This window comes from Panthera leo, chromosome C1 (genome assembly GCF_018350215.1).
Source record: "Panthera leo isolate Ple1 chromosome C1, P.leo_Ple1_pat1.1, whole genome shotgun sequence".
NCBI classification, from domain to species: Eukaryota; Metazoa; Chordata; class Mammalia; order Carnivora; family Felidae; genus Panthera; species Panthera leo.
In genome coordinates, this window is record NC_056686.1 from 123485399 (window position 1) to 123512851 (window position 27453).

The 27453-nt window shown below is 40.1% G+C and overlaps 1 protein-coding gene across 1 annotated transcript in view; it reads right to left on the reverse strand.

Moving 5' to 3' along the window:
• The window catches only part of NCKAP5 (NCK associated protein 5), a 729314-nt gene that overhangs the window by 194796 nt on the left and 507065 nt on the right, over positions 1-27453 (reverse strand). The window contains exons 7-8 of the mRNA XM_042948658.1: positions 13192-13260; positions 2993-3031 (exon numbers count right to left, since the gene is read on the reverse strand). Of these exons, the coding sequence (XP_042804592.1) occupies positions 2993-3031; positions 13192-13260 (108 nt within the window). The remainder of the gene's footprint in view (positions 1-2992; positions 3032-13191; positions 13261-27453) is intronic.

Genomic DNA, 27453 nt, shown 5'->3' on the forward strand with positions numbered 1-27453 from the left:
AGAAAAAAAGATTTTCTTTGAAGTTTGGTGATAGTGGCAAAAACATAACAAAACAAAACAGAAAAACCTATGGCAGTAAAGAACCTAGGACAGTTACATTTGCAGTGAGTGTAATTGACTTAATGAAGATAAAATATATTTCAGACAAGAATTTGAGGTAAGCCTGAATTATTGATTCACTTGCACTTGTAGCCTTGGACCTATGATTTGGAGTCATAAATGGAAGTGAGCTGGGTTTAATATTGTCACTTTAGCTTTATTGATCTAAAGGATGGACAATCTGCTGTGTTAAGGGAATCCACAGGTTTCTGAGATAAATTGAATTACTTGACTAGAACAGTGTATGTACATTTAACAGAAAGTGATAAGTTCGTGGAAATAAAATTTTTTATCAGTATTGGGAAAAAGAAGTACATTCTGTTATTTCAAGATGCTTATCTTGGCCAATTCATGAGATGCCAGAAAAATGCTTCTTTGGTTGTTCGTGGTAGATTTTCTTTGTGTCATAACAAAACAATAAACTCTAAAACTGCATGCTTATGACTGTAATTTCACCTCAAAACAAATTTTTTTGTGTGACTTGGATAAATCACTCAAGATTTCTGCTTTCACTCTGTGCCAGCTACAACCTCTTTAGAATCAGTTTTTTCATCTGCATTTGGAGTACATTTTATTTCCTATATCATGCTCTTAATTAAAAAGAAATCTGAGTCCTTTTGTAGCAATTTTACAGCCCCTATAAAAACCAGGAAGCACACGTTTCTGCAGAACATGATTCTTTTGGAATCCTGGAAACTCCTGGCATCTCTTTTTGCCTCAGAGTGTCCCCGAGGTATGCTATCTCACACGGCACCATGTCTTCTATGTCTTATTGCTTAACGGTACCAAGGTAGATTTATCTGTTTACTAGTTATTACTTGGATTTGTGTAGCTATTTTTTTGTGGCTGACCTGAAGGTCCCATTTTCCTTTATATTGTATCTGATGGCTTCCTTTTCTCTTTCCTGAGGCACCGCTAAAAAAGATGGGCACGAGAAGGTTTCAACAGTTACATGTAGAACTCTCAACAATGCTTCCTTCATTCCTAGGTTTGTAATTAAATGAGCAAAGAGTTTCCACCAGGAGGAAAGCAAATGAGAAATTAAAGCCTTTGAAAAAGAAAAAAAAATCAAATATCTTGTGACAGAAATTGTGAGATGCACAAAAAATCTGTTTTTCCCATTTTTCCACAATACTAGGACGGTCAATGTTCAGCTGGGCACATACCCAGGATAAAGGCTTCATTGTCAGCTTCCTTAGGTGTGGCTGTGTGACTAAGGTCTGTTCAAGGAGATGTAAATAGGGAGGTAAGAAAGCTTTTGGAAGTCTCTCTTAAAAGGCAGCTAGTGTGTGCCCTTTACCTTCATTTGTTTCAGCTTTTCCTTCTTCCTGATGGCTGTAATGGGGATGTGTTGGCTGGAGCTAAGCAGCCATTTTGGACCGTGAGGTGACCTTGGGAATGAAGGTCATATTCCACAGAATAACAAGATAGAAACCAGAGACCTCATGGAATTTATGGAGCAGAGTCACTGTATCAACCCTACACTGCCTACCTATAGATTTAGATATGAAAAAGAAATAATAGCTTAGGTTATTTAAGTTACCACTATTTTGGATCTCTGTTACTCACACTGGAACCTAATTCAACCTAATAGGTGTACTTAAATCTCTTTATTTATGTGATATTAATGCAAAATCTGAACCAGTTAAAATCATTTGAAACAGAAAGCCATGATATTTTAACAAAAGTAGTTGAGAAGAAAATCTAGCAAAAAATATTATCACAAGGCCTCCATAGTGTAAATTAAAAATGATATTTATTTACATATCTCCATGAGAAGTGGTCAAGCCCTAATAAAATTATGTTTAATGAAAAAAAATTAAAATGTCACAAATTATTTTGCTATCATTAACCATGTATTCCAGAATATGCCACATGATCTAAGATTTTCTTTTACAGAGGAAGTCCCCATCTCACAGAGAGGCAATTCAGAATACACAGAGAGGTAATTTCAGATTTAGTAATCTGAAAGAACTAGAATTTAGCTTCTGAAAAACATTATAGAAAGAGATGGAAAAGTTTCAATAAAATGGACCAAAGCAGCCAAATTTGAGCAATTATCTCCCTCTGCCCATTCTGGCCCAAAGACATGATTGATCTTCATACTATCTGAAGCCAGAATAGGGACATGGCATAGGAGAAGACATACAAATCTCATGCTCAAAAATCATCACTTGTTTTTATCTTTCAACTTTACTGAGGAATAATTGACAAAAATAACTATATATTTAAAGTGTAAAATGTGATGATGTGCTACACCTTACAGAGTGGGATGATTACCAAGATCAAAACAACTAACACATCCACACCTCGCAGTAGCTTCTTTGTTTGGTGGTGAGAATGCTTAAATCTACTGTCAGCATCTTTCAAGTATGTAACACTGCCATTTTTTTTTTCCATTTACCATGAACCAATCCCTATAGGAACTCCCCTGTGTGCTTTCTTTCAAAGAATGGCCACTGCAGTTCTGGGAGGGGGGAAATGTTATCCCCACTCTACAGAAGAGGAACTAAGACCCAGAAAAATTAAATAATTCCCCTAACCTCTAAGACCTTTTCCCTGAATTTTAGGCTTCTGTTAATGCTGTCCATGAAGGCTATTCATTTTATAGGAATTGGAAGAATCCACTGATATATTTAATGTCTGTATTTACCAAATAAATGGGTGCATGGTAATCTTTCATCTTCTATTACTTTACCAAGAGTTTGAATTTTAGGATTCTATTGGTCACTGATATTACTTTGTATGCCCATCTAAAACACACACAATTTTAACCTAAGTGAATAAATAGAAAAGTATTGCATCTATCAATCACAATTTCCTAGTTTGACAATATGAGTTCCAACCTATTCACATAAGTACCTTGAAAATAATAAGTCAGAAAGTGACCTACCTTTTGAGTGAGCAGAGCTTGCACAACTTGGTTGGCTACCTTTAAAAAATAAAGAAAGAGTTGCCATTTATAATAATGAGACTTTAGATGCATAGACTCTAATTTACCAATGTGTTTCCCACAGCTTATTCTACCTAATTAGCTCCTTATTTGCCTCTTTCCTCCCCATGTAGAGAACCTGATTATTTTCATAATAGGCCTATCCTTCTAGGTAATATTTTTCTTTTTTCCAAAGGTGACCTTGTTGCTAATTAAGATGGTTAGGTTGGAAAGATCATTCATACCTTGACTTCCACATTTCCATATTTGGAAAAATAATATCCTTTCATATGTAAAGTACTCCAAGAAGGCTAAAAAATGATACAGTGTAAAACACAATCCTAATTATCTGTACACAATTTCTACACTTTGCTGATTTACAATGTCCTTTGCCTCTCCTTCCTATACTTCTGCTGTGTGACTATTTCACTATTTAAAATGACTTGGAATAGAGATAGGTTTGAATGGTGAAGGATGAGAGCAAATCATCGTTCTACCTATGTTCTTCTTACATCCCCCATATCTTAATTTATGCCATCCTTTTGTCACTGCTACCAGTAGCAGAGTCTGATAGTTGGTGACTCTTGTATCTATTTCCCCCTTTCTACTAAGTAATAAACTCTGATTTTTTGGCTGAGTACATTCAAATACATACCCTACCCTTCCTTGTAGCTAAGTGTCACTTTGTGACAAGCTTCCGACTGATGAGTTATAACTAGACTTTTCTTGGGCTTATAGAAAGTATCTAAGAAGAAGAGGGCTCACCCTTCTTCCTTTTCCTGTCTAGGATATAAAACTGATAGCTGGAACCTCAGCAGCCACCTTGACAGTGAAAGTCACTGAGCCTGGCCCTGATGATATAGGGAGTTAGTTGCACTATCTCTATACTTCTATGAGAGAGGAAACATAAATGTCTACTTTTTTTTTTTTTTAGTTTCCTCCAATATGCAAACATATGGAGTTCTAACTCATATATTAACATAACCCTAGTTTTTTTTTCAGGTATCAGTCAAGTTAGGGCAGTAGGAGAAGCTCTCCTCAGTAGAAGCCCCTCTCAACCCAAGAAGGTGAATCTTGATTAATTTAAATCAAACACAGCAATTCCATTTAGTGAATGGTTTAGGAGTGGGTATGTGCACCATTCCAGCCAAGGGCCTCATATAAAACTAGCAACATGTCTCTGGTATTTTGAAGATCTGGCATTTTCTCTAGATAACCATTCATCATTTCTCTGTGCATTTGTGCTAACACTTCTTTTTCACCTGCAGGTTTCAAAAACACTATATAGGAAGCCACTCACTAAACTTGACCATAACCTTGAAGCTATATACCCATATAGCTACTATTGATAAAATTAAGGTGGGCAGGTGAATTACACAGTGTTTTTCAGGTAGTACATAAACTGTATACACTTAATGTGATCACTGAAACTTATAGCCTTGAAGAGCAATATTTAAATGTCTTAGACATCAGGAGAATGTCTAATGTCTCATTCCTTTCTTCCTTCATTTATTTAGTATAAATATGTAGAGTATTTGCAAAGCTAGATGACTGGAATGTGTTCCTTGGTTCAAAGAGAATATAACTAGTAGGAAGTTGCAAGAACACAATTATAACACAGTGTGATAGGCATGTAATCATCTTGGTAATTCTCACATTCAACCAAAGCCTGACGGACACGCTTTCATCTTTTTCTCTTGATAACCTATTTCTTTTTGGTGATACTCAACTATGTGTGCTTGTTCTCCTGTCTAGTATAGTGGAACAGATTAGGGTAAGAATGTTTTCATGGCGCTTAATTGTTTCTTGACTCAATATTGACAAAGTAGTGCATCCTTAACGACAGTTGGCTACCAATAAGTCTCACAGAAAATTAAAATACAGGCTGTCATCAACTGTGGTTCGGAGGCATTCACAGCACAAGCAGTAAATGATTAAAATCAGATTACCTATAATTGATTAGTTGGACTGTAGGCAGAAGAGGTTTTTTTTTCCTATCAGAATCCTTGCCAAATTTACATTGCTGATATTAAGCAAATTAGAGAGACCTTTCATTAAACCTAACTATAGTTTTGAAATAAAAGCATTATTGATTTATTTTTTTGAAGTCCATCCCAAGTTAAAGAAACATATGTAAGGAATCTCACAGACAAAATTAAACCGTATTTTCCTTAACTGGTAATTTTTTCTTTTTCCTTTAGCATTTAATTTACACATGATCATAACAGTGATAAATGTTATTCAGTCCTACAAATTGACCAATAGTGTCATCTTGAAAATCTTTCAGTTTTTAAACATTCATTCCAATTCGTAAGTCACTGAGAATTTAAAGTCAAACTGGAGGTCATCCATTTTATTCTTGGCAAATTAAAAAAAAATACAACAACAGAAGAATTCAACTATTCACGCAGCTTGAATCAGGAACAAGGCACCCAAATTAATTCATACCATAAATAATTTAATGCTTTTGGATCTCAAACTTTGGATTTGATTTACAGTCTCATAAAACTGCCTAATATCAATATTTTCTTTCCTTTCTCCAAACTGGTCCCTCACTTAAACCGGGCTGTGGAACAGTGGTCACATAAAATAGCTCTCTCCATGATTTAACGGGAGACATAAATGAATATCCTAACTGTAACAGCCCGCAGGAGGGAATACGTTCTATCTTTGCAATCCGAGTATGTTGCCCTATAGGCTCCATCTCTGACACAGCTCCTTCTGGCAGGTACTTTGGACAATTGCTCTACCTAATAATTGAACAAAGATACACGAATGCATTATTTCTTTACCTACTGACATGGGGTTATATTACCCAGAAGGACTCGCAGGTCTTCTGCAGAAGAGCAGGCCGGTTTGTACAAATGCTTTCCCGGGTACTGTCTATAAAGACAGTTTCCTGGGTTTCATTACTACTTTTAACAGCCAGCTTCCCCGAAGCATCAATAGAACAGCTGTTTGGAGCTTGCGCCTGCAACCTCTAATAGGTTCACAAGATGACCCCTGGAATGGGCCCCTGCCCTCATCATAGAATTACGCCCTTAGCACTTGGGTTGCAAATAATCACACACCCACAGGCCCAGCTAATGAGAACAAATAACTTCCAGTGTCACCTGACAGCTTTTCTCTCCAAAGAAAGGAAAAATAGCAGCTGGGCTGGGCCAAGGGGACTTGAGACACACTGAGCAAAGCTGACAGTCCTTAAGCCTCTGGCTTGTTTTAACAACCTGTCTTAGGCTCTCTGTGGAGACCTCCCTGCTCTGCCTCAGTGGAGCAGGACTATAGGGGAGCCCGAGATGCCAAGGAGAGAGCCCAGGAACCTCTCTTTTCCCCTGGGTAAGAATTCTCTCACACAAGCCAGCCCCTCTGATACCGGGTTCATCTTCCACCCACACAGGTCTTTGTTCTTCTTCTTCTCCAGCAGGCTTCCAGGTGGCATCTCCCACCCCCAGTCCCCTGTTGCCGCTGCACTCCCCAGGAAGCAGGTGGGCAGAGGGAGGAGTCAGGGCTGCGGTATTGTCTGCTCTTTCAAAATCATCCCTGAGGCTGGATGTGAAGTCACACTGGTGGGGAATAAACCACACTTATTCCAAGAGGGAGCCAATCCTCACCACATCCAGAGGACATCCAGGGCTGGGTCAAGGGTGGTAGAGTGAGAAACTCAAAATGCACCAAGCTCTGACAGGGCTCCTCCTGCCTCACAGTCCTGCTTTCATCCTTGCAGGTGCTATTTTATCATGCAGAGCAAGTGTCCTATCGGCACGCCCCTTTAAAAACCTTGGTAAGAAAGGACAAGTTTTGGAAATTGTGCTTTGGAGAAATTTTCAATGCTTCTGAGTTTGATTTATCATACTGAGACAGCTGGGGGTGAGCGAGTGGAGTATTGGGCAGAATCACGAGAAGGACTTGGGTTCAAATGCTGCCTGTGTTGATTATACACTGATATGTATGGGGGTGGGGGGGCAGCTTAACTCTATACATCTATGGAGGAGGGGGAACTGACTACCTCTCAAGTGGTGAAAAGTGCATGAGATGATAACTATAACCGGAAAAACCACCGTGGACAGTACCTGATAAAAAGCAGTCACCCAATGAAAGTTAGATCTGAATCTGAACATTTGAACTTCAAAGACTAAAATGCATTTTCGGGTAAGTAGTTAATGAAGAATGGTTTGAGAATAAAAGATGTTATTTACATAGGAATGAAGTGTTTGCATGTGTGCGTTTATAATATGCATGTATAAATATGAATCACTAAGTACCTATATTATTTACTTGCTCTGTAAAATACTGGGAGTGGGAGAAAATCATCTAAATGTGTATGTGGGATTGCAGGGAAAATTAACTGGGAAATTAATTTGGGGCTGGTAATCTCCATTCATTAATTTAGTCATTCAACAAATACACATCAAGTGCATAGTATGGGCTACAGATTATGCTGGATCTTGGAGAAATAATGGTGAATAGAACACGGGTGCTGCTTCATGGTGGTTAGAGTCTGGAGCAGACACAAGAGGTCCCTTATCTGTTGATTTCCTGGTCCATTCTTGCAATGGGCATTTGAAGCATGTGAAAGCCACAAGCAGGATCACCCCCCATCTCCATCGATAAGACACTGCTTTTCAAGATTCCTTAGGACCCAAGTGAGGGACACGCACTGAGAATGTCTGATGATTCCAAAAGTCCTGGCTTACAGCATGGGAATCAGAGAGGAAGGTCAGAACTGCCCTTAACAACGTACTATTGCCTTTATTTAGCCTTGGTTTAAAAGAAATTCTGGGGCTTCTTTTTTTCTTTTACTGAACTACCTCCAAAGTCTAGTTTTTCCTGCCATTGTGCTCTGAAATAGAGAGCACAGAAAAGTCAAAGACCTCAAATGTGGATCCTTACTGACTATAAGGAACTCACCCTATTCTGATGGTTTGAAGGGGAAGGCAGGTTCTCTAACTTCTGTGTGCAAAGGCTCTGCCTAGGAAATCTGTTAGGTGGCCAATTTCCTCACACTCCATTCTGCTTGGATTTTCAGCTATTTAACTGAGTGAGGTATGAGGATCTGCACGTATTTTTATTTTTTTCTGCATCATTTTTATTTATTTTTCAAATTTTTATTTAAATTCCAGTTAGTTTTCATATAGTGTAATATTAGTTTCAGGTGTAGAATTTAGTGATTCATCACTTATATGTAACACCCAGTGCTCATTACAAGTGCACTCCTTAATCCGTATTACCCATTTAGCCCATCTCCCCTACCTCTACAACCTCTCCTTGAGTAACCCTCAGTTTGTTCTCTATATTAAGCATCTCCTTTCTGGTTTGTCTCTCTTTTTTCCCTCCTATGTTCATTTATTTTGTTTATAAAATTACACATATTACTGAAATCATATGATATTTGTCTTTCTCTGACTGACTTATTTGGCTTGGCATAATACACTCTAGTTCCATCCACGTGGTTGCAAATGGCAAGATTTCATTTTTTTTGATGGCTGACTAATATTCCATTGCATACATAGACCACATCTTCTTTATCCATTCATCGTCAGTGGACATTTGGGCTCTTTTCATACTTTGGCTATTGTAGATAATGCTGCTATAAACATCCAGATGCATGTATCCCTTTGAATCCGTATTTTTGTATCCTCTGGGTAAATACCTTGTAGTGCAATTGCTGGGTCATGGCGTAGTTCTATTTTTAACTTTTTGGGGGATCTCCATACTGTTTTACAGACTGGCTGCACCAGTTTGCATTCCCACCAACAGTGTAAGAGGGTTCCCCTTTCTCCACATCCTCACCAACACCTGTTGTTTCCTGTGTTAATTTTAGCCATTTGGACAGGTGTGAGGTGATATCTCATTGTAGATTTGATTTGCATTTCCCTGATGATGAACGATGTTGAGCATCTTTTAATGTGTCGGTTAGCCATCTGGATGTCTTCTGCAGAAAAATGTCTATTCATGTCTTCTGCCTATTTTTTAAATTGAATTATTTGGGGAGGGGGTGTTGATTTTGGATACTAATCCTTTATCAGATATGTCATTTGCAAATATCTTCTCCCATTCTGTCGGTTGCCTTTTAATTTTGTTGATTGTTTCCTTTGCTGTGCAGAGCTTTTTATCTTGATGAGGTCCCAATAGTTCATTTTGCTTCTTTCCTTTGCCACAGAAGATGTATCGAGTGAGAAGTTGCTGTGGCTGATGTCAAAGAGGTTGCTGCCTGTGTTCTCCCCTAGGATTTTGGCCTCACATTTAGGTCTTTTATGCATACTGAATTAATTTTTGTATATGGTGTAAGTGGTCTGGTTTCATTCTTCTGCATATTGCTGTCCAGTTCTCCCAGCACCACTTGTTGAAGAGACTGTTTTTTCCCTTAGGATATTCTTTCCTATTTTGTCAAAGATCAGTTGACCATATAGTTGTGGGGCCATTTCTGGGTTTTCTCTTCTCTTCCACTGATCTATGTGTCTGTTTGTGTGCCAGTACCATGCCATCTTGGTGACTACGCCTTTGGAATATAGCTTGAAGTCCATAATTATGATGCCTCCACCTTTGTTTTTCTTTTTTCAAGATTGCTTTGGCTATTCGAGGTCTTTTGTGCTTTGAACATCTGCATGTTTAGCAATTGCTGCACATCTTTCTGCAGAATGGGCCCAGAAACACACTTTGACAGGATTTACTTTTTGCTTGCTCAGATACTGTTGAGGAACTAGAAATAACCCAAAATTTCCACATGGGTCTGTTGCTCTTCTATCATCATATCCAAGTTTGGAAGAGCTTCTATCTTCTTACTGACACTTTCTGAAAATGTTCTCTAAAGCATAGCATTCAGAGGGCCTAAGTGCAACGGTTCTTAATCTTGGCTGAATATTGCAACTCCCTGGAGTCTTCAAAATTTCTAACACCCAGGCCCCACTTTAGACTAGAATTGGATCAAAATCTCCAAGGTGAAGCCCAGTTGGCAGTATTCTTAAACCTCCCCAGGTAACTCTGAAGTGCAGCTAAGGGTGAGAGTCACTTGGGCTTCACCTGCTCCAGCTCCTTTGGCTAAAGACGCCCTTTCAGTTCTGTCCCCTTCACTGCTGACTCACCCACTGTCTCTCCTGCTCTTTGGTGACTGTCTTATATGTTCTCAAAGGCCCCAGTGCACCTCATTTTCTGTGTGAGTGTCTCTCATTTCATTCTTCTGTGATTAAGCATCCCCCTCACTTCTTCTGCCAGGCTGGGACCACCTTGACTTTCCAGGTCTGCGTGACACTGACACCCAACAAATACTTATAGGATAGACTGAATCCATCTAGATGTAAGGCAATGGTTTGAGAAAATGTTCTTTTGCTTATTTTTATATGTGTCATTATCCTTCTGTCCATGGGAATTAGTCAGTTCTAAAGGAATTATGGGCAAAGCATTAGTGAGAATAAACAGAAATTCACTGTTTGCTAGCAAACTGTATGTCAAACAGCTAGATGAAGAAACTAGACTCAAACATGAAAACCTCCAACCTGCTTAAGAAATCCTTGGTGTTGCCTTTGTATTGCAAGGCAAGGAGATGAGGATCTAGGTAGCAGCAGAGGCGATGTGAAGTGGTGAAGTGTGTGGGCATGCGTGTGTTCTGGCAAGCCCGTGTGTGTGTCTGGATGTGGCTCTGCGTCCTTCTAATAAACATACCCCTTTTTAAGAATACACAGAGGGGATTTCCTACTCCCAAGCGTTTTTCTCAAATCCTCAACATGTTTTTCTTTTCCCAGAAAATAACAATCAGTGCAAAAGGGATTGAAGCACATTTTAAATTTAGATTATACCCACTTGTGTATGTTTTATGAAACCCACTAGCAAGGAAATAGCGTACACGAGGCCTTACCTTGTTAGTTTGTCTAATTAGTCTAAAAAGCCTTGAAAACAATTTCCAGTTGGCATTATTACTACACTCAACTACCCCTTTGAGAACGTTCTCTTACAATGCATGGAAATGGATTGTCTACCCTCATGCAATTAGTTTCAAAACAACTGGCATGTGTAATCAGGGGCCAGTATCATGAATACAAAACATCTGTACTGCTAAGAGGGGTTCTGAGCTGCCAATCACCTCTTTGGCAACAGTTAATTTTTGCAATCAAGAACAGAGGGACTCTCCCTCTAAAAATTCTGTCTTCAGAAGAAACTCCACGCGAAATGGTTCTGTGGATGAAAAATTATGGTTGGCTTGACACATCCCGACAAAACCTTCAGCATGCTGGCAGAGGGAGCATATGGAAAACAAGACTATGAGTTTCCATGAAGAAGTGCTGTGAGCTTTTTGAGTGATGGGGAGGGATGACCAGTGGGAGAACTGGGACAAATAAGAAGTTTCTATGGTGTGATTCACATAAATTTGACTTCTGAATACAGATATGGTTTTCTCAGAAATTCTGTACAGGAGGTTGAAGTGAAACCTGGCTGATCGATACATATGGCCCAAGGGCAATATCTGTTTCTTTCAATATCCTTGGATGTATCTGGTCTTTCTTGCCCTAAACTTTGTTGGACCAAGAGCCTGGGGGACAGGGTTTAGAAGTGCTAAACTGGCTTTGCTAGACTGAGTCATCGTTCCCCACTTATGTCAACTTACTTCAGCTATTCTTTCAATTTGGGGCCTTGTAAAGATGATTCTGAGTCTTTTTAAGTCCTGACAGGGCAGAGTACTGCAAATGCCATTTTTCTTGAGTAACTAATACATATGGCTAGAAATATTAAACAATTAAAGAACTTTCTGGAAACATGGTGAGGGTTCTTCAACCACACATCAGTAACCATAAGGCAAGGTGGTCCCGGCTATGAAGACAGTGGGTCTCAAACTGTAGGGTGTATCAGCATTGCTTGCAGGGCCTGTGAACACACAGATTGCTGGGCCCGCTCCCAGAGTCCCTTAGTCTGGATGTCTGTTGTGGGGCCTCAGAATCTGCGTTTCTAACAACTTCCCAGGTGAGGCTGATGCTGCTGGGTTCAGGGGTCACATTTTGAGAATCCCCGGTGTAGGAAAACAGCAGCCCCAACTGCAACTCTGAGGAGAGAGGCCACTTTGGGTTTGGAGGGAGGGGGGGAAGGTGTAAGGTGGCAGCAATAATGTCATAACTGGGATTCGAACCTGTGTTCTTTATGGCGTCACCTGTCACCTCCCGGGACAGTGTGGGGAAGGGGAAGAAAGATCAAGAGGGGTTTTTTGGAAAAGATTTTCCTAATTGTTAGTGAGGAGAAAAAGACTGAAGATATATATGCTAGTTTCCACCAGTAAGGTAATGGAATGCGATTAAACGTAGCTTTTCATACTTTCTTAAAACCTGTGTCAGCATTTCATAACAAACCTTAAGATGAACAGACAGATATATGCTAGTTTTATCTTTATTTGGACAGATGACTAAAAAAGCCATCCCGTTAAAGTAATAACCACAGTCGCCAACAAAATCCCAGATGAGAGCGTGTCTGTGAGGTGAAAAGCCAATCCCGGTTGGATGATCCAGCGGGGGCTGAGGGTATGATCCGGGGTGGAGTGTGAGGGGAATGGCTGTGAGCAGAACGAGGGCCCCACACACTCTTCAATTTTCCCCTTTCCCACCATCCTTGCCTTCGTCTCTTTATTATCATCAAATAATACTTACCGGGTTTACTCACACGTGTGGCTCTGTCTTCTTCCACTCTGTTCAAATTTTCTTCCTCACTTCCCTTTCTCTTTGTGGCTTGTTCTCAATCTACTGATCCTTTCCCTCCGGCTGCCAACTGTGAACGTCATCCCCACCCACTACATCGAGGGTTTGCTTTTTCAGACACGGCATCCAACTGGCGATGCAGCATGCCTTGACATAGCTTTTCTCATTCACAGCCTGGAATCACACTTACTGGGCGGAAGAAATTTATCATACAGTGAGGCATACCTCAACTGTGCCACAAGAATATTAAGTAGTAACCAAAAGGAATTTACAGATGCCTGTACAGTGAAATAGGAAGAGAAGGGAAGAGGGAGGGAGGGAGAGGCTGACCTTCCTTCTCAGTGTCCACATACATGTTTGCAACCTTCCTTTGGAGATCAAAATGCTAATGTTCTGTGGAGGCTGCTAACAGACCTATATTAAGATCTGACCAAGGGAATCCTAAATAGTTCAGCCTTTTGTGAAGAGCCTTTCTACTCCACTTACCTCATCAAGACATCTCTCATACTGTTCCCTTTGATTTTCATTTTCCAAAGCCAATGCTGAATTCTCTGCCTGCAGTGAGATACAAAAATAATACAAATAAATCAATGAAATGTTGTGTTAGGTGACAGCTTATTCAATACAGTTACTAAATATACCTCCTCAGGATCCAAAATAATCTTTGAGAAGAATCTTTGACAAGTTTGCTCTAAGTACTATTATAAATAACTCAGGGATGACTTGTGTCCTATCAACTTGTTCACAAAAGTACATTACCATCTCAAGAAATGCAAAAACTTGATATTCTGAACAGGTAGCAAATAAAATCATGGCCTGATATGAGAGCGTTCTGTAAAAAGATTACAATGTTTATTTCATTCTATGAAAATGTCAATGTAAGAAATGCCTTAATCCACTTCATTAAGACCTGTCACAGTTTCACAACCCAATATTTGTTTAGGCCATAGAAAAGAATCTCAGGTATATTCATGAAAGCATAATTCCAAATGCAAACCAAACACGTGGCTTTCCTTGTTAAGCAATGGCTTTTGAACATAAGAATATAATGAGAAATTTAAGAATTTTACTATATTTGAGTCCCTCCCCCTCCCCCTCCCTTTTAAAAATTACTGCCTCTCTGCTCCCCAGAACCATGTGGGTGTCTGAATGTTAAATAGGTTACTATAGGATACTAGGTTGAATATGTTACAAGTGGAATAAAAACGGGAAAACGTCACGCTCATCAGCATATTAGGTTTTAGAAGGAACATGAAATGGTGACATGGGCACTGCCCTCCACATCTGGTGACCTGGGTCCCCTTCAGCTACTACTGGCTCTAGTCTGAATCCTGAACTGTCCAAGTTAACCCTTCCCAAGGCTGCAACATTGACCACACACCCTGCTCCCCCAAACAAGCTCCCCCAAGCAAACAGGCTTCTACCTACCCTTCACTACCTACCCCTTCACCACAACCTGTCTTGACATTTGGAAGCGGGGGTATAGAGTTCTAAATCCATTTTTTCCCTCAAAACAACGATGGTGATTTCTAGGTGTTAGAAAGAAAGATCAACATTTTCCCCTTATAGTTTCCTCCTACCTGTTTTTTTAACTTTCTATTTGAAATAATTTCAAACTTGCAGATAATTTGAAAGTGGAAAGAACTCCCTCATACCTTCTCCTCAGAGCCACCAGCTGTTAACATTTTGCCACATTTGATAGATCATCATCTCTTTCTTTCATTGTTTTTCCCTGAAACTTGAGAGGGAACTTCAGGCATGATGTGCTTTATCCCTAAATACTTTTGTGTATGTTTCCATTTTCTTACACAACCAAAGTACAGTTGTCAAATTCACGAAATATTAATTCATACGATACAACAATCTTATCTTCAGTACCTATTTCAACTCATCCATTGTTCCAATAATGTCATTATAGCAATTTTTTTTTTCCAGTCCTAAAACCTATCCAGGGTCAGGCATTGAATCTATTTGTCACCCATATTGGATCTCTTAATCTGGAACAATCCTTTGGTCTTTCATGTCATTAATTTCTTTTTCTTTTTTTCTTTCCTCCCTCCCTCCTTCCCTTCCTTCTTTCCTTCCTTCCTTCTTTCCTTCTTTCCTTTCTTCCTTCCTTCCTTCCTTCCTTCCTTCCTTCCTTCCTTCCTTCCTTTTTTCTTTCTTGGAAGAACACAGGTCAATTATTTTGTAGAATGTCCCTTAATTTGGGTCTGTTTCAAGTTTCCTCTTGCACACTTGTCAGGAATAGCACAAAAGTGGTGTGTGTGTGTGTGTGTGTGTGTGTGTGTGTGTGTGTGTGTGTGTGATGCTGGGTCCTTCTCAGTGCACATAATTCTATCATATCCATATACCTGTTATTGGACATGTTAACTTTGATCATGTGGTTAAGGTGGGGTCTGCCAAATGTATTTCAAAATCACTTGCCTTTTGTAGTTAATAAATAAATCATGCAGAGATGTTTTTAGACTATGAAAATGTACTATTTCTCATCAAACTTTTATCAATTTATCTTAGCAACCATTGAATCTTGCCTGAATCAATGATTATTATGTTTGCACATGTTGATTTCTCACTCCATTATTCTACTTACACTTATGAGTTTGCATTCTTTTCTAAGAAAGTGCTTTTCCTATTTATTATTTACTTATATGAATACATGGGCTCTTATATTATTGAAAGGGTTCTAAGTCATTACTGAATTTATTTTGATGCCCAAATTGTTCCAACTTTGGAAAGGTGAACCCTTGTAACCTGTGCCTTTTGACATGTTTCCATCATTTTTCTTGATGTTTATTCATTTAGTTGGAGAAAGAGAGAGAGCACAAAGCTGGGGAGGGGCAGAGACAGAGGGAGAGAAGACTCTCAAACAGGCTCTGTCAGCCTAGAGCCACACACAGGGCTTGATCCCACGAACCATGAGATCATGACTGAACCGAAGTCAAAAGTCAGATGCTTAACCGACTGAGCCCCCATATTTCCATAACTTTGAGAAAAGACTCTTTTTAGGCACAAGAAAATGTTTCAAGCCCACTTTGCTTTTTCTCTGCCCCATTCCTGAAATCAGCTATTTCTCTAAGGAATCATGTTTGCTTTTTGTTGGGGAATGATATTTGGAAACTATGATCTGAGTGTTAATGTGTTCCCATTGCTACTGAGAGGTCATTTCTTCCAGTCCCTTTCAGTAAAAGGGTTTCTCTCTTCTTCTCTTCACTACACCTACACACACACACACACACACACACACACACACACACACACACACACTCCATCCCTTACAGAATTCTTCCTTGCCTTCTCCTTTTCTTATTTGGGTCTTCCTTTTCTGCAGGGAGAACACAGGCATTCACTATTATTACATTTATTCATTTATTCAACACTACTGCGCATACAAAATTGTTACACTATGAAAAACAGTAGTAAGAAGAGTTCACAATTTGTTTTTTCTTTAGAATGCAGGTATACATAGTAACAATATTGTGTTCAAAAGTTACTAGATTGGTAACTGTCCCCCTTTCATAATGGTTATGCTATTCATTCCTTCCTGCAGTTCAGTCCATTTGTTTCTGATGGTAGTAACATTTAATTTCTCTTCTTGTGCATTTCACCTCCATTTTTGAATATAGAAAGTGTTAATATGATTCCCAGTGTCAAAACTATACTAAAAGATATACTCAGCAAGGGGTCACTTCCTCTCCCACCCCTTGTCCTCCACGGCCCTCCACCTCTTACAGGTTCATTTATAGTGTTCTCTACTCCCTTCTGTGTCTTCCTTTATTGTTACTATCAAGTTACAATGATGTCCCTTGGCCCTCTGCAATTACATATGCCACAATTCCTACCAATCCTCTTGTCACATTCTTTCTGCTTAAATCAGCATGTTTCACATTCACGTCCCGTTCTTCGACCCTGCACCTATCCTTGTTTTAGCTTCTTTAATACATGATGATTGGAGGAGGTGGTCATATATTTTTCTTCATTTCTTTAGCATCTTAGAATTTTCCCTCTTCCTTTTTCTATCAGAACCAGATCTTCAAATGGCACCTCTTCCTTTTTCCTTGCTTCCCTCTCTCCAGAAATGTTGCTTTTCTGAGACAGTTACCTCAGGTCCCCCGCACTTTCAAGCCCTGCCCTACAGCCAGCACTGGGCACTTCCCGTCTCCATGGCCAGTACTGGGAATGTTTTCCCCACACCCTCTGCTCCCACCCTCGCCTGGGACACACAGGCTTGTAGCCTTTGTTCTGTGGATATTTCATTTTTATCTTTCTACTTAACAGTGATTTGGAGTTCTAATGTTCTATTTTCCAGTAACTCAGAAGACATGGATCATATGTGGTTTTCTTTGTGCCTCTGATGACTGCAATGTTTTCTTTGACAGATATATTAAAAGCTCCAGCTTTAGACCAGTTTGTTAGTTTAATCAACAATGAAATTCAGGTCCAGTGATCAAATGACAACGGGGCACAAAAGTTGAGGGAAATTGCTGGGAGAAGCCTTTTTGGATGTGGTCTTGCTAGTGTTAGATCATCTCACCCTATTCCTGGTTTGAGTCCCAGGATTCAAACCCCTGTTTCTTCTTCAGGTACCAGTACTAATACTCGACTTTGACTTCTTTCCTACATTCTTGTCATGGGTAGACATCTGCCACACCGTCCAGTGATTCCACCTCCTGCTGATTATCTGCTTATTCAATATTGGTTATTCCTAGGCTGTTTCTTCTCTTCGTTTCCACCCCCCCCCTCCCCCCACCTCCCAACACTCAACTGAAAGCTGTTTCCTTTTGATCGCTGCTATTTCCTTCAGGGACTGCTGTGGCCTGTCACACTGAACTTCATTCATACCTGCAGCTGGTGTTACCTCCCAGGTCCTCCCTCAGTCGAGGTGGGAGGACCGGTTCTAGGTTCTAGCCCCAGTGTGGCAGTCTATATGGCAATACTCATCATGAAACCTTTAGCGAGCCATTTAATGTTGCTGGGTTTACAGTTCTTTAGGTAATAAATGAAGGGAACAGCCTAGCCAATCTACAAAGCGACTTCCAGTTCAAATATTTGAATACTGTGAATCACAGGGGAACTGCCAGAATTCCAATTCTATAAAGTTGCTGCTTTCTTTGGAGAAATTGAGCTTGTGTGGGGTCTGCTGGTTTCAGTAAGGCAACTGCACAAAGGATAATGGGAATAGATAAAGGAGAGAATGGCAATGCCAGTTTACGTTGTTTTCACTTTAAACGTCTTGGAAAAACTGTGTAAGGAAGTAAAGCTGAAAATGGGAATTTATATGGGATGTCTCTATCTCACTCCTACCCACAATATCATGTTGCAATAACACTACAATCGATCCATTCAGATAATTACCATCATTACACCACTTACATTACTTGCCTCACGTTTACTGCTCTGACAATCTATTACAGGCAAGCAAATTAAATACCTAAAGGGTTCTGGGGAAGACAAAGTCGTCACATTTATGGTTAATGCGTTCTGTTACAGAGACCAATTTAATTGATGTAATCCTACATATCCCAGGGGACAATAGAGATATTAACAATTATGCCAGTGAAGTTCAAATAATCTTGAACCTGTGATCTTCTTTAATGCATTTGCACTTATTAGAAATTCAGGATTTACCTGCTACCAAGATGAGGCAACAGGGGAAAAAAAACAAAAGAAACAAACAAACAAAACAAACCTAATTAAATGTGATTTAAAGAAACAGTGGATAATTTTATGGCAGGGATGGGAAAGGACAGGGAGAGAGGAAAAGAGAAGTAGGTGTTACTACTGAGACTTACAGAAATGACAACACGGGTCTTTTTTAACTTTAAGAAATTATGTTATTAACTCAGTATACTCAGAGGATGTAACTAGAGCATGCATGCTAACTAAATGTACTGGGTCTTGGTATTCAGTTTTGCCTTCTATAACAACCAAAACCTTTTGCCAGACTTACTTCCTGATTTAGAGCTCCGTGTGGTTTCCTCACAACCCCCAGGTGCTGGGATCTAAGTTCCTGATTTCATCTCTAAAGTTCTCACACATTTTTATAAAACTGAATAGCTTTCTAGAGTAAATCTATATCGTTTGGGTTTACTGTGGAGGATTACTGTAAATTAATTACTGTAAATTAATATATACTTAAAAGAAACGATGTTTTTCAAAGGTCTTGCTCAGTGAATAAATGTTAGCCAAAACTTACAAATGACTGAACAGACCGATGCTTCTAGATTGCTGCTGTACATTAATTCTCTAAATGCTTATTATATTTGAAATCTCTCTATACCATAAATAGCTTAATACATCTTTGATGACTGAATATCTGTGTTCCCCCAAACTCCATATGGTGAAATTGTAATGCCTGATGTGATGCTACTAGGAGATGGGGGGGTGGTCTTTGGGAGTGATTAGGACATGAAGTTTGAATCCTCCAAAATGGGATTAGATTTATATAAAAGAGGCTCCAGAGACCTTGCTAGCTCCCTTCCACCATGTGAGGACACAGCAGGAAGGCGCTGGCTGTAAACCAGGAAGCAGACCCTCAACAGATCTTGACCATGCCAGAGGCGTGATACTGGACCTCCTGGCCTCCAGAACCGTGAGAAATAAATTTCTGTTGTTTATACACCACCCAGCCATGGTATTTTGTTACAGTGGCCTGAATGGAATAACACAACATCCTCTTCCATAGCCAAAGGTAGGATATTTCTGCACAAGAAAGTTCCCTCTGCATTAAGTGACAATTCCACTGTAAGCTTTTTACCTTGCATAGCCTTCCCACTCACCTATCCAACATCCATCTATCTGTGTTTGCTGCTTGAGAGCATGTGGCAGCTCTCAAGGCAGGCCAGCCTCCTGGGTCTCTTGTGAGGACCCAGATCTTGTTTCCTGGGCTGCACGCCTTTGCTTCTGCTGCATTAGCCTGGAGTCTGCCCCACCTCCCTAGTGGCCCTTCTAAATCCCACTCAATATTTTGTGGTCTGATTCAAACATGAACCTCAAAAGCTAAAATGGGGGTGTATATTAAATTTTAAAAAGCAATTTCAGATGTACAAAACTATTTGGAAACCATTACAAAGAATCCTCCTACCTTTCACTCCCAATGCCTCAAAAGGTTACCTTTTTGCCACACTTACGTTATTACTTGTTTATAATCAGAGATCACTAAAAGAATTTTTTTCAAAGTAAGATGCAGACATGATATCCCTTTACCCCTTAATACTGTGAAGAGTATTTTACGAAAAATGCATTTTCTTACATAGCTGCTGTATAGTTATTAAATTCAAGAATTAACTTCCATACAAAATCCTAGTCCACTCTACAGACCTTGTTCACATTTCACCAATTATCCCCCTAATGTCCTTATTGAGTCCGGGATCAACTCCAGGTTCCCTGCACTTAATTATCATTTCTTTGTAGTCTCCTGTAATGTGGAATAGTTCCTTTGTCTTTCGTGACTTTGACATTTTTCAAGAATACAGGCCAGCTATTTTGTAGAGTATCCATCAATTTGTTTCATGCTTCCTCATGGTTACATATAAATATTTTTGGCAAAACTATCACAGCGATGATATCGTGTCCTTCTTGGTACATGACATGAAGAGATATGTGGTGCAGATTTATCTCATGACTAGCCTGCTAACTTTCATCACTCAATTAGGTTGGTATCCACCAGATGTGACCATGAAAAAGGTATTTCTCTTTATAATCAGTAACTATCTTGTGGGAAGTTACTTCAAAAATATATAACTACCCAAAGTCTTTGAGATTATGCAAATATCTAAATAGCCACACATTGTTCATATATTTTAGCATCCGTTGATAATTTTTTGCCTAAAACAATTATTACAGTGATGGTTACCAAATAGCAATTTTTAAATCCCAATATTACTCCTATGTTCATTAGTTTGACCTCTAAGGAGGGGGTCATACATTTTAACAATTAATTATAATGCCTTCAATTGGGATTAATAGTTTTATGAATATTGATAATATTCTCTCAAGCCAAACTGTAAGCCCTTTGGGACCGGGATGATGCCTTATATGCCTCTTTTCAAAAGAGTAAGATTTAAAATTTTACTATAGTTCTGGGTGGAGCTAAAACTCACTTTGATATTTATATGTACTTAATACCAGTGAGTTTGCACAAGCAGTATGTCAGGCATTTTTACCTATGTGCTCTCTGTGGTGATCACAGACATACATACAGATATATCCTGATGTATCTTTTTGATAATAACTTATTCACAAGTGGGAAGTTAAACAAATGACAAACAATTTTTACTCTTTACATATGTCAATTTATTATTATGCTATCTATTGTTTCCAAACAACAACAAACAGTATACATCATCTGACACATTTTGACAACTGGCAGAATATTTAAAGTTTCTACTTCTCTATACTAAGCAGTATGAGAAATTGGGTTTTTGTTCCTAAAGTGTTAATTTCACTCATCACTAGTATTACCATAGCGGTAGATTAAAAATGACTGAAAATGCTTTATGACGTATGTCCTATACTCTGGACTGGCCTTATTGACTTGCCTGGCTAATAGAATGTAGCTGAAGTGCCATTATGGGGACTTCCAAGGCTAGACCATGAGTGTTTTGGCTTCTACTTTGGCCTCTCAGAACACTAGCTCTTGGAGTCTTGAGCTACCACGTAAGAAAGCTGGTATGTTCACGTGGTATCAGGCCAGGGCCACACGGAGAGGCCCTGGAGGATGAGATGCCCTGTGGAGAGATACAGGCCAGGGAGCACTGAGAAGCCAGATATGGGAGCAAGGAAGCGATTTTGGAAATGGATCTTCTAATTCTAGGTTGGAAATGAATCCAGCTGTGTCCTTTTCAAATTCAGGACCCACACTGTTGTGGGAAAAAATAAAACAGTCATTTTAGGTCTCAAAGGTTACACAGCAATAGATAAGTGGAATGGACATATTTAGGAGATGAGCGAGAACATCAATTTTTCCCTGCATACATCCAGTTACTGATCTCTCACTGTTCTCCAAGAAATATTCTATGGAGGCTACAAAGATATACAAAATAGGGGCTACCTCAAAGAAGGAAATAGCCTCATAGAGGAAACAAATTAATTTCTCGCATTGAAAGCTATCATACAATAAGATTAGAGGGAAAAATAATCGGCTAATTTTACCTGAGGTAGGAAGAGGGAACTTGACCTTTGAATGAGCCTACTCAATAGGCATTCAAACCAACAGCAAAAGTCCTCATTGGAATGAATAAAAGAAGTATTACAATTTTGAACAAAATACCAAACAAATGACATCTGGCTTGTATTAGGAATTGGAAATTATCCCACCATGATAGAATCCTGGGTGTAGATGCTGCCAAATTATTATGAAAGTGAGTAATGTCAGGCACCAGTAAATATCCACTGCAGAGAATATCTTGGGTTCAAGAGTGATGAACAAGAACAAACTGATGGCGTGCAAATGAAAGCAGTAGAAATGCAGCAGGGATACTGTGGTCTGGAGGAAAGAAGGTGGAAAGAGGAAGGAAAAAAGAAAAAGAAGAGAAGTCCAATCCACAGAACTTAAAAAGGATGCATCCCTGTGTCTACCTCTGCTGCAAAAGGTGGTCTTTTTCAGAATGTGTCTTCCCATCTGACCGAAAATCTTTCAGTTCAGCAAAGGTACACAGGTCAGAATAAGGGTAAGAAGGCTATTTGGGAAAGTGTGTTCCTTTACAACTCCCACCCTGAATTGGGGTCCTGTGGTGCTCTAGTTAAATAACTTACTTGCTAACTACAGTGCCATCCAACTCTGGTCTCTGGGCCAAGGAACCTCACATCCAGCCTTTTGAACAAAACAAGGCATGCCCCAAAAATCCAGAATTACACCATAGTCTGTTCTATTTTGAACTAGAAACACTAGGAGAATAAATCACCACAGGAAGGGCTAAGTCTGCCATTAAGCATGCCATCCAAGTATGCACATTTTGATTTAGTAGAGGGGTGGAAAGCCTGAGTACAAAGGATGACACCAAGAACTGGATTGGATATTGAATCTCCTTCCTTTTATCACCATCAAATGAACCTGATGTGGTCTGTATCATTCACCTTATCGTAGCCCGTCACTGTAGTGACTGTGCTAGAGATAGGTGGCTAAGGGGTGTTTCCCACTGACTGTATTTAAGAGCAATAGTCTCTTATACCCAGGTGGGGTCTAGGGCTCCTATACATTTTGGAGGAAAATTCTGTCATCCTAAAAAATTCAGGAAATAGTTATGAGCTGTGCCCATCCACAACAGGAATGAACATGGACACTTGTGTATCCAAACATGAAGACATATCACCGAAATGTCCTTGCTCTTGCACTCTAAAGACCTTAGGGATAGTCGCTAAGTCCAGGCCTAAAACAAGGCAATGGGCACATAAATTGAAATAAAATGTTATCCCTCTTTCAAGGAGTTCAGGATCCCATGCAATGAGAATGTGTTATGTAGGACCTGTCTGCAGGTTCATTTTTGAAGAATTAAATAGAAAACATTTCACAGTGAAACTTCTGTGTACTTCCAGAATTTAAATCCTTAGGTGGGGCTCTAAACCAGTGGTTTGCAAACTTGGGTTTGCATTAGGGTGACTTGGTGTGTTTGTTAGGTCAGCTTGTCGGGCACCAACAGTGTTTGGATTCAGCCCATCCAGGGAAGGACCCATGAATTTGCATCTCCAAGTTCCTAGGTGATGCTGATGCTTACTGGTCTAGGAACTGTATTTTGAGAACCAGTGTCTCAGTAGGATCAGTTTCAGAATGAAGGCAGTGATTACTTTGCACCACCCCCAGCTGTCGCCAACTTTGAATGGCTCAGGAGTTTCTTACTGCTTTTCTGGATTTGGAGGTGGCCGCCATGTGTGTCTTCTCCACCAGAAGCCCTCAAAAATCTCTTGAGTGGAACAGGTGCCTGCTCTCTGCTTCCACAATGTATCATCTGTGTGCCTCTAGGAGAGCACCTACTGTAAAGATTCTCACTTCATGTAGATGAAAACATACAAGTTTGTGCTTTGCTTTCTCTTATTCATTTTATGAGTCCGCCTCTCTCCTCTTACCTCAGTGATTCTCACTGGGGAGAAACAGTCCCTTAGAGGATATATTGATGTGTGTCTCTGTTTCTGTGCGTGCATGGGAGCAAGTGCGCACGCGCGTGTGTGCGTGTATGTGTGTGTGTGTGTGTGAATAGGAAAAAATGTGTGTCACTTGGACAAATATTTGATATTGTACTATATCTGAAAAATAATAAAAGGTAATGCTTTCACAGTAGAAACAGTAAAGAAAGCTCCATAATTTTCTTGCCTACAGGGGACATTCAGGAAAGAAATCCATGTATGGAGTTGGGAGGCGGTAGGAGTGGTAAGAAGGGTATATCATCCTAGGAGCAAAGTCTGAGCAAATGTCCTCTCATTAGGGAGGACACAGTGTGCTTTTTTAATTTCCTTTTTATTCTTATTTTTTATAATGGAAAGAGGCCTGGCCTTTGAAGTTAAGTAAGTGTTTATTTGGATCCTGGTGCTGCTTCTTGCCTGCCATGACCGCAGGCAAGTCACTTGGGCTCTGAGCCTGTCTTTCCTTGGTAAACGAGAGGAAAAGGAATACCCATCACTCCTTTGATGTTGAATGGCATGATGAATGTAAGGTACATCTAACACAGCGCCTGGCCCCTTATAGGATTCGATCAATGTCCGTTTCCTTCTGTCCTTTGTAGAACAACTCTCGTCTGAATCTGGGCAGCTCACAGTCTTCAGCAGGGGGAGAGGCATCAGCCAGGGGGTCTTTGTGGACTGGGGAGATTCCAGCCAAGAGCAGTGTAACATGGGCCCTCACACCTGGGTCTTTTAAACAGCCTTGCACATAGGTCAGCTTCTGGCACTGGCTCCCTTCATCTGAAGCCTTCTCTTCTCCTTTCCCTCCCTCTCTTACTCCTCATTCCCACTTGCCAGAGCCCATTTATCTACCACCCTCCCCTGCATAAAATTCGCTATCACAGAGATACTCCCAACTTCCTTCACATTAAGATTCACAGCTGATAAATAAAGCACTAAGAGGATTTGCATTTTAAGAGAGGATTAAGGAGTGAATCTTTAATTGTAGCAATGGCTGAATTAGAAAGCGGGAAAGCAGGCAGGTTTGCAGGGGTGTAGGTTGGTCTGGGATAAGTCATCGCATTTCACCTTAAAGCCATGTCACAAGTGATCACCTACTGGGCTCTCTTGTAAGGCCTAGAAGGACTTGATCATGAGAATCTCTACTATGTTATAGGGCAGTTGAAATGAACCATGTCCCACTTGGTTCTTCCCAAACTGAACATATGAAATAGTCATCTCTCTTGTGGGTTTTGGGTGCCACTGAGCCACTAAGAACAGGGTGCCACCTGTTCTTAGGTGCCTATTCCCTGCCACCCCTTGGCTACAGCACCCGCCACATGTAGTGCAGGGTGGTTGACATCCACCCAACCCCTGGCTCAGTGAAGGCAGGCCATGTTGTTTCCTCCATCCTGCACTGCCTGGGACGTGGAAGGGTAACCAGACCATTTGTAATTCTGACACTTTCCACGTACAATCCTTACTTCCCAGGGATGTAGACTGCAGCTATGATTATAAAAAGAAATTTTAATTGGTTAGGGGAATAAACACTTCTGTTTTATGCGTCCAAGGTGCTGTTTCTTGATTCTTCTCAAACTTACCTTCAAACCCTTGCCACTTGCCAAGGCCACAGATAGGACGTGTTGAGAAATCACCACCATTGCAGATTCCATCCCCACCCCTACACGCGGTACTATAAACTATAACAGAAAAGTCCACCTACACCCTTTAGACTGATATGGAGTAAGAACAATCAAGCCAGGCTGAGGGAGACACAGGATAGCCAATGGCTCGGGGACATGAGACAAGAGCTGCACACAACCTCCCAGCAGCGGGACCACATTCTCACCTCCTCAAAACAAGCTCCTCTTTGGGAATGTGCTGGCAAATGTTTAACAATCTGCTCTCTGGGAGAGAAGAGTCCCACTTGGAAGTCTTTTCCAATTTCCATGGTGTAAATACCGCCACCATGATTGAGTCCAAGGCCCCAAACACAAAGTTGGGAGGAGATGCATGGGAGCATATCATCATACAGTGTCCTCACCATATAGGATACAGAGCTCAGATAATAGTAAAATGGTGTCACTGATTTGAAACGAGATATGTGCCCCTATGTTTATTGCAGCATTATTTACATTACTCAAACTATGGAGGCAGCCCAAATACCCATCAATACATGAATTTGTAAAGGAGATATGGTCTACATACACAACGAAATATTACTCAGCCATGGAAAAGAATGAGATCTTGTCATCTGCAACAACACGGATGGAACTAGAGGGTATAATGCTAAGTGAACAAAGTCAGTCAAAGACAGATATTATATGATTTCATTCATAGGTGGAATCTAACATAACAAAATGAGCAAACACACAAGCAAAAGCAAAAACAGACCCATACATATGGAGAAAAAACTGGTAACTGATGGGAGTGGGGGCAGGATGGGAGGTACAGGCTTCCAGCTATGGAATGAATAAGTCATGGATGAAAGGCATAGCATAGGGAATATAGTCAAGGGAATACAGTCAATGGTATTTTAATATTGTTGTATGGTGAGATGGTAGCTACAGTTGTGGTGAGCATAATATATACAGTTGTTGAATCACAATGTTGTACACCTCCAACTAATGTAAAAAAATAGTAAAATGGGGTGCCTGGGTGGCTCAGTTGGTTAAGCATCTGACTTCAGCTCAGGTCATTATCTCGCAGTTCATGAGTTTGAGCCCCGTGTCGGGCTCTGTGCTGACATCTCAGAGACTGGAGTCTGCTTCAGATTCTGTGTCTCTCTCTCTCTGCCCCTTCCCCACTCAGGCTCGCTCTCACTCTCTCTCTCTCTCTCCCAAAAATAAACATTAAAAAGTTAATAAAAAAATAGTAAAATGTAAAATAATCAGGAAGTGATGAGTTTTGAGTGTGTATTGTCTTTGCCGTTAAATGTAACTTACATAATTTAATTAATAATACTTGCTGTGTTTAATGACAGGCTCACAAAATTCTTGAAAAAATAACAGTTGGATCTCCAAAGCTGGTATGAGCTTCCTTCCACACACCATTATTCCCATCTATCATAGATCTTGAGACTATCTCTCCGATGGGGTAAACGTACCCATTTATATCTGATAATACAAAAGGGTTTACTGATTGTGTTCTGCTTGGAATTTTATTCAGAAACCTACTTGACTCAGCAGTGACCATCAGGCCTCTCAGCTTGATGTCATTCCCAGCTCTGCTCTCTTCCTGAGGTCTGTTTATGCGATTTAGTTTCAGAAACTCAAGTGTCACATAAAGTGTCATAAAGCTGATAGCACAGGGACCTCCTCCCTCATTTAATGAGGTGCCTTCCTTCACCTCTGAACTTGCTAAGGAGGTTAGCCTCACCACCCCTTCCCTGAAACTCTTTCATCCACCACTTCTCAGGCCCTGTCCCCAACCCCACACAAGCTGGAAGAGGAAAACTGATGCATTCAGCTTGCAAAAGACTGCTTTTGAGAGTCAGACATGTGTGGATTTAGGGAAGTGAAGATTTGTGGGTCTGATGAGTGTGTGTCTTTAAAGGCTGATACAAACATTCTATTATTCCAAACATTTAACAGCACTGTCAAATTATGCCTATTAAAATTGAAAATTTCAGCAATTCAACAAATTACATATTTG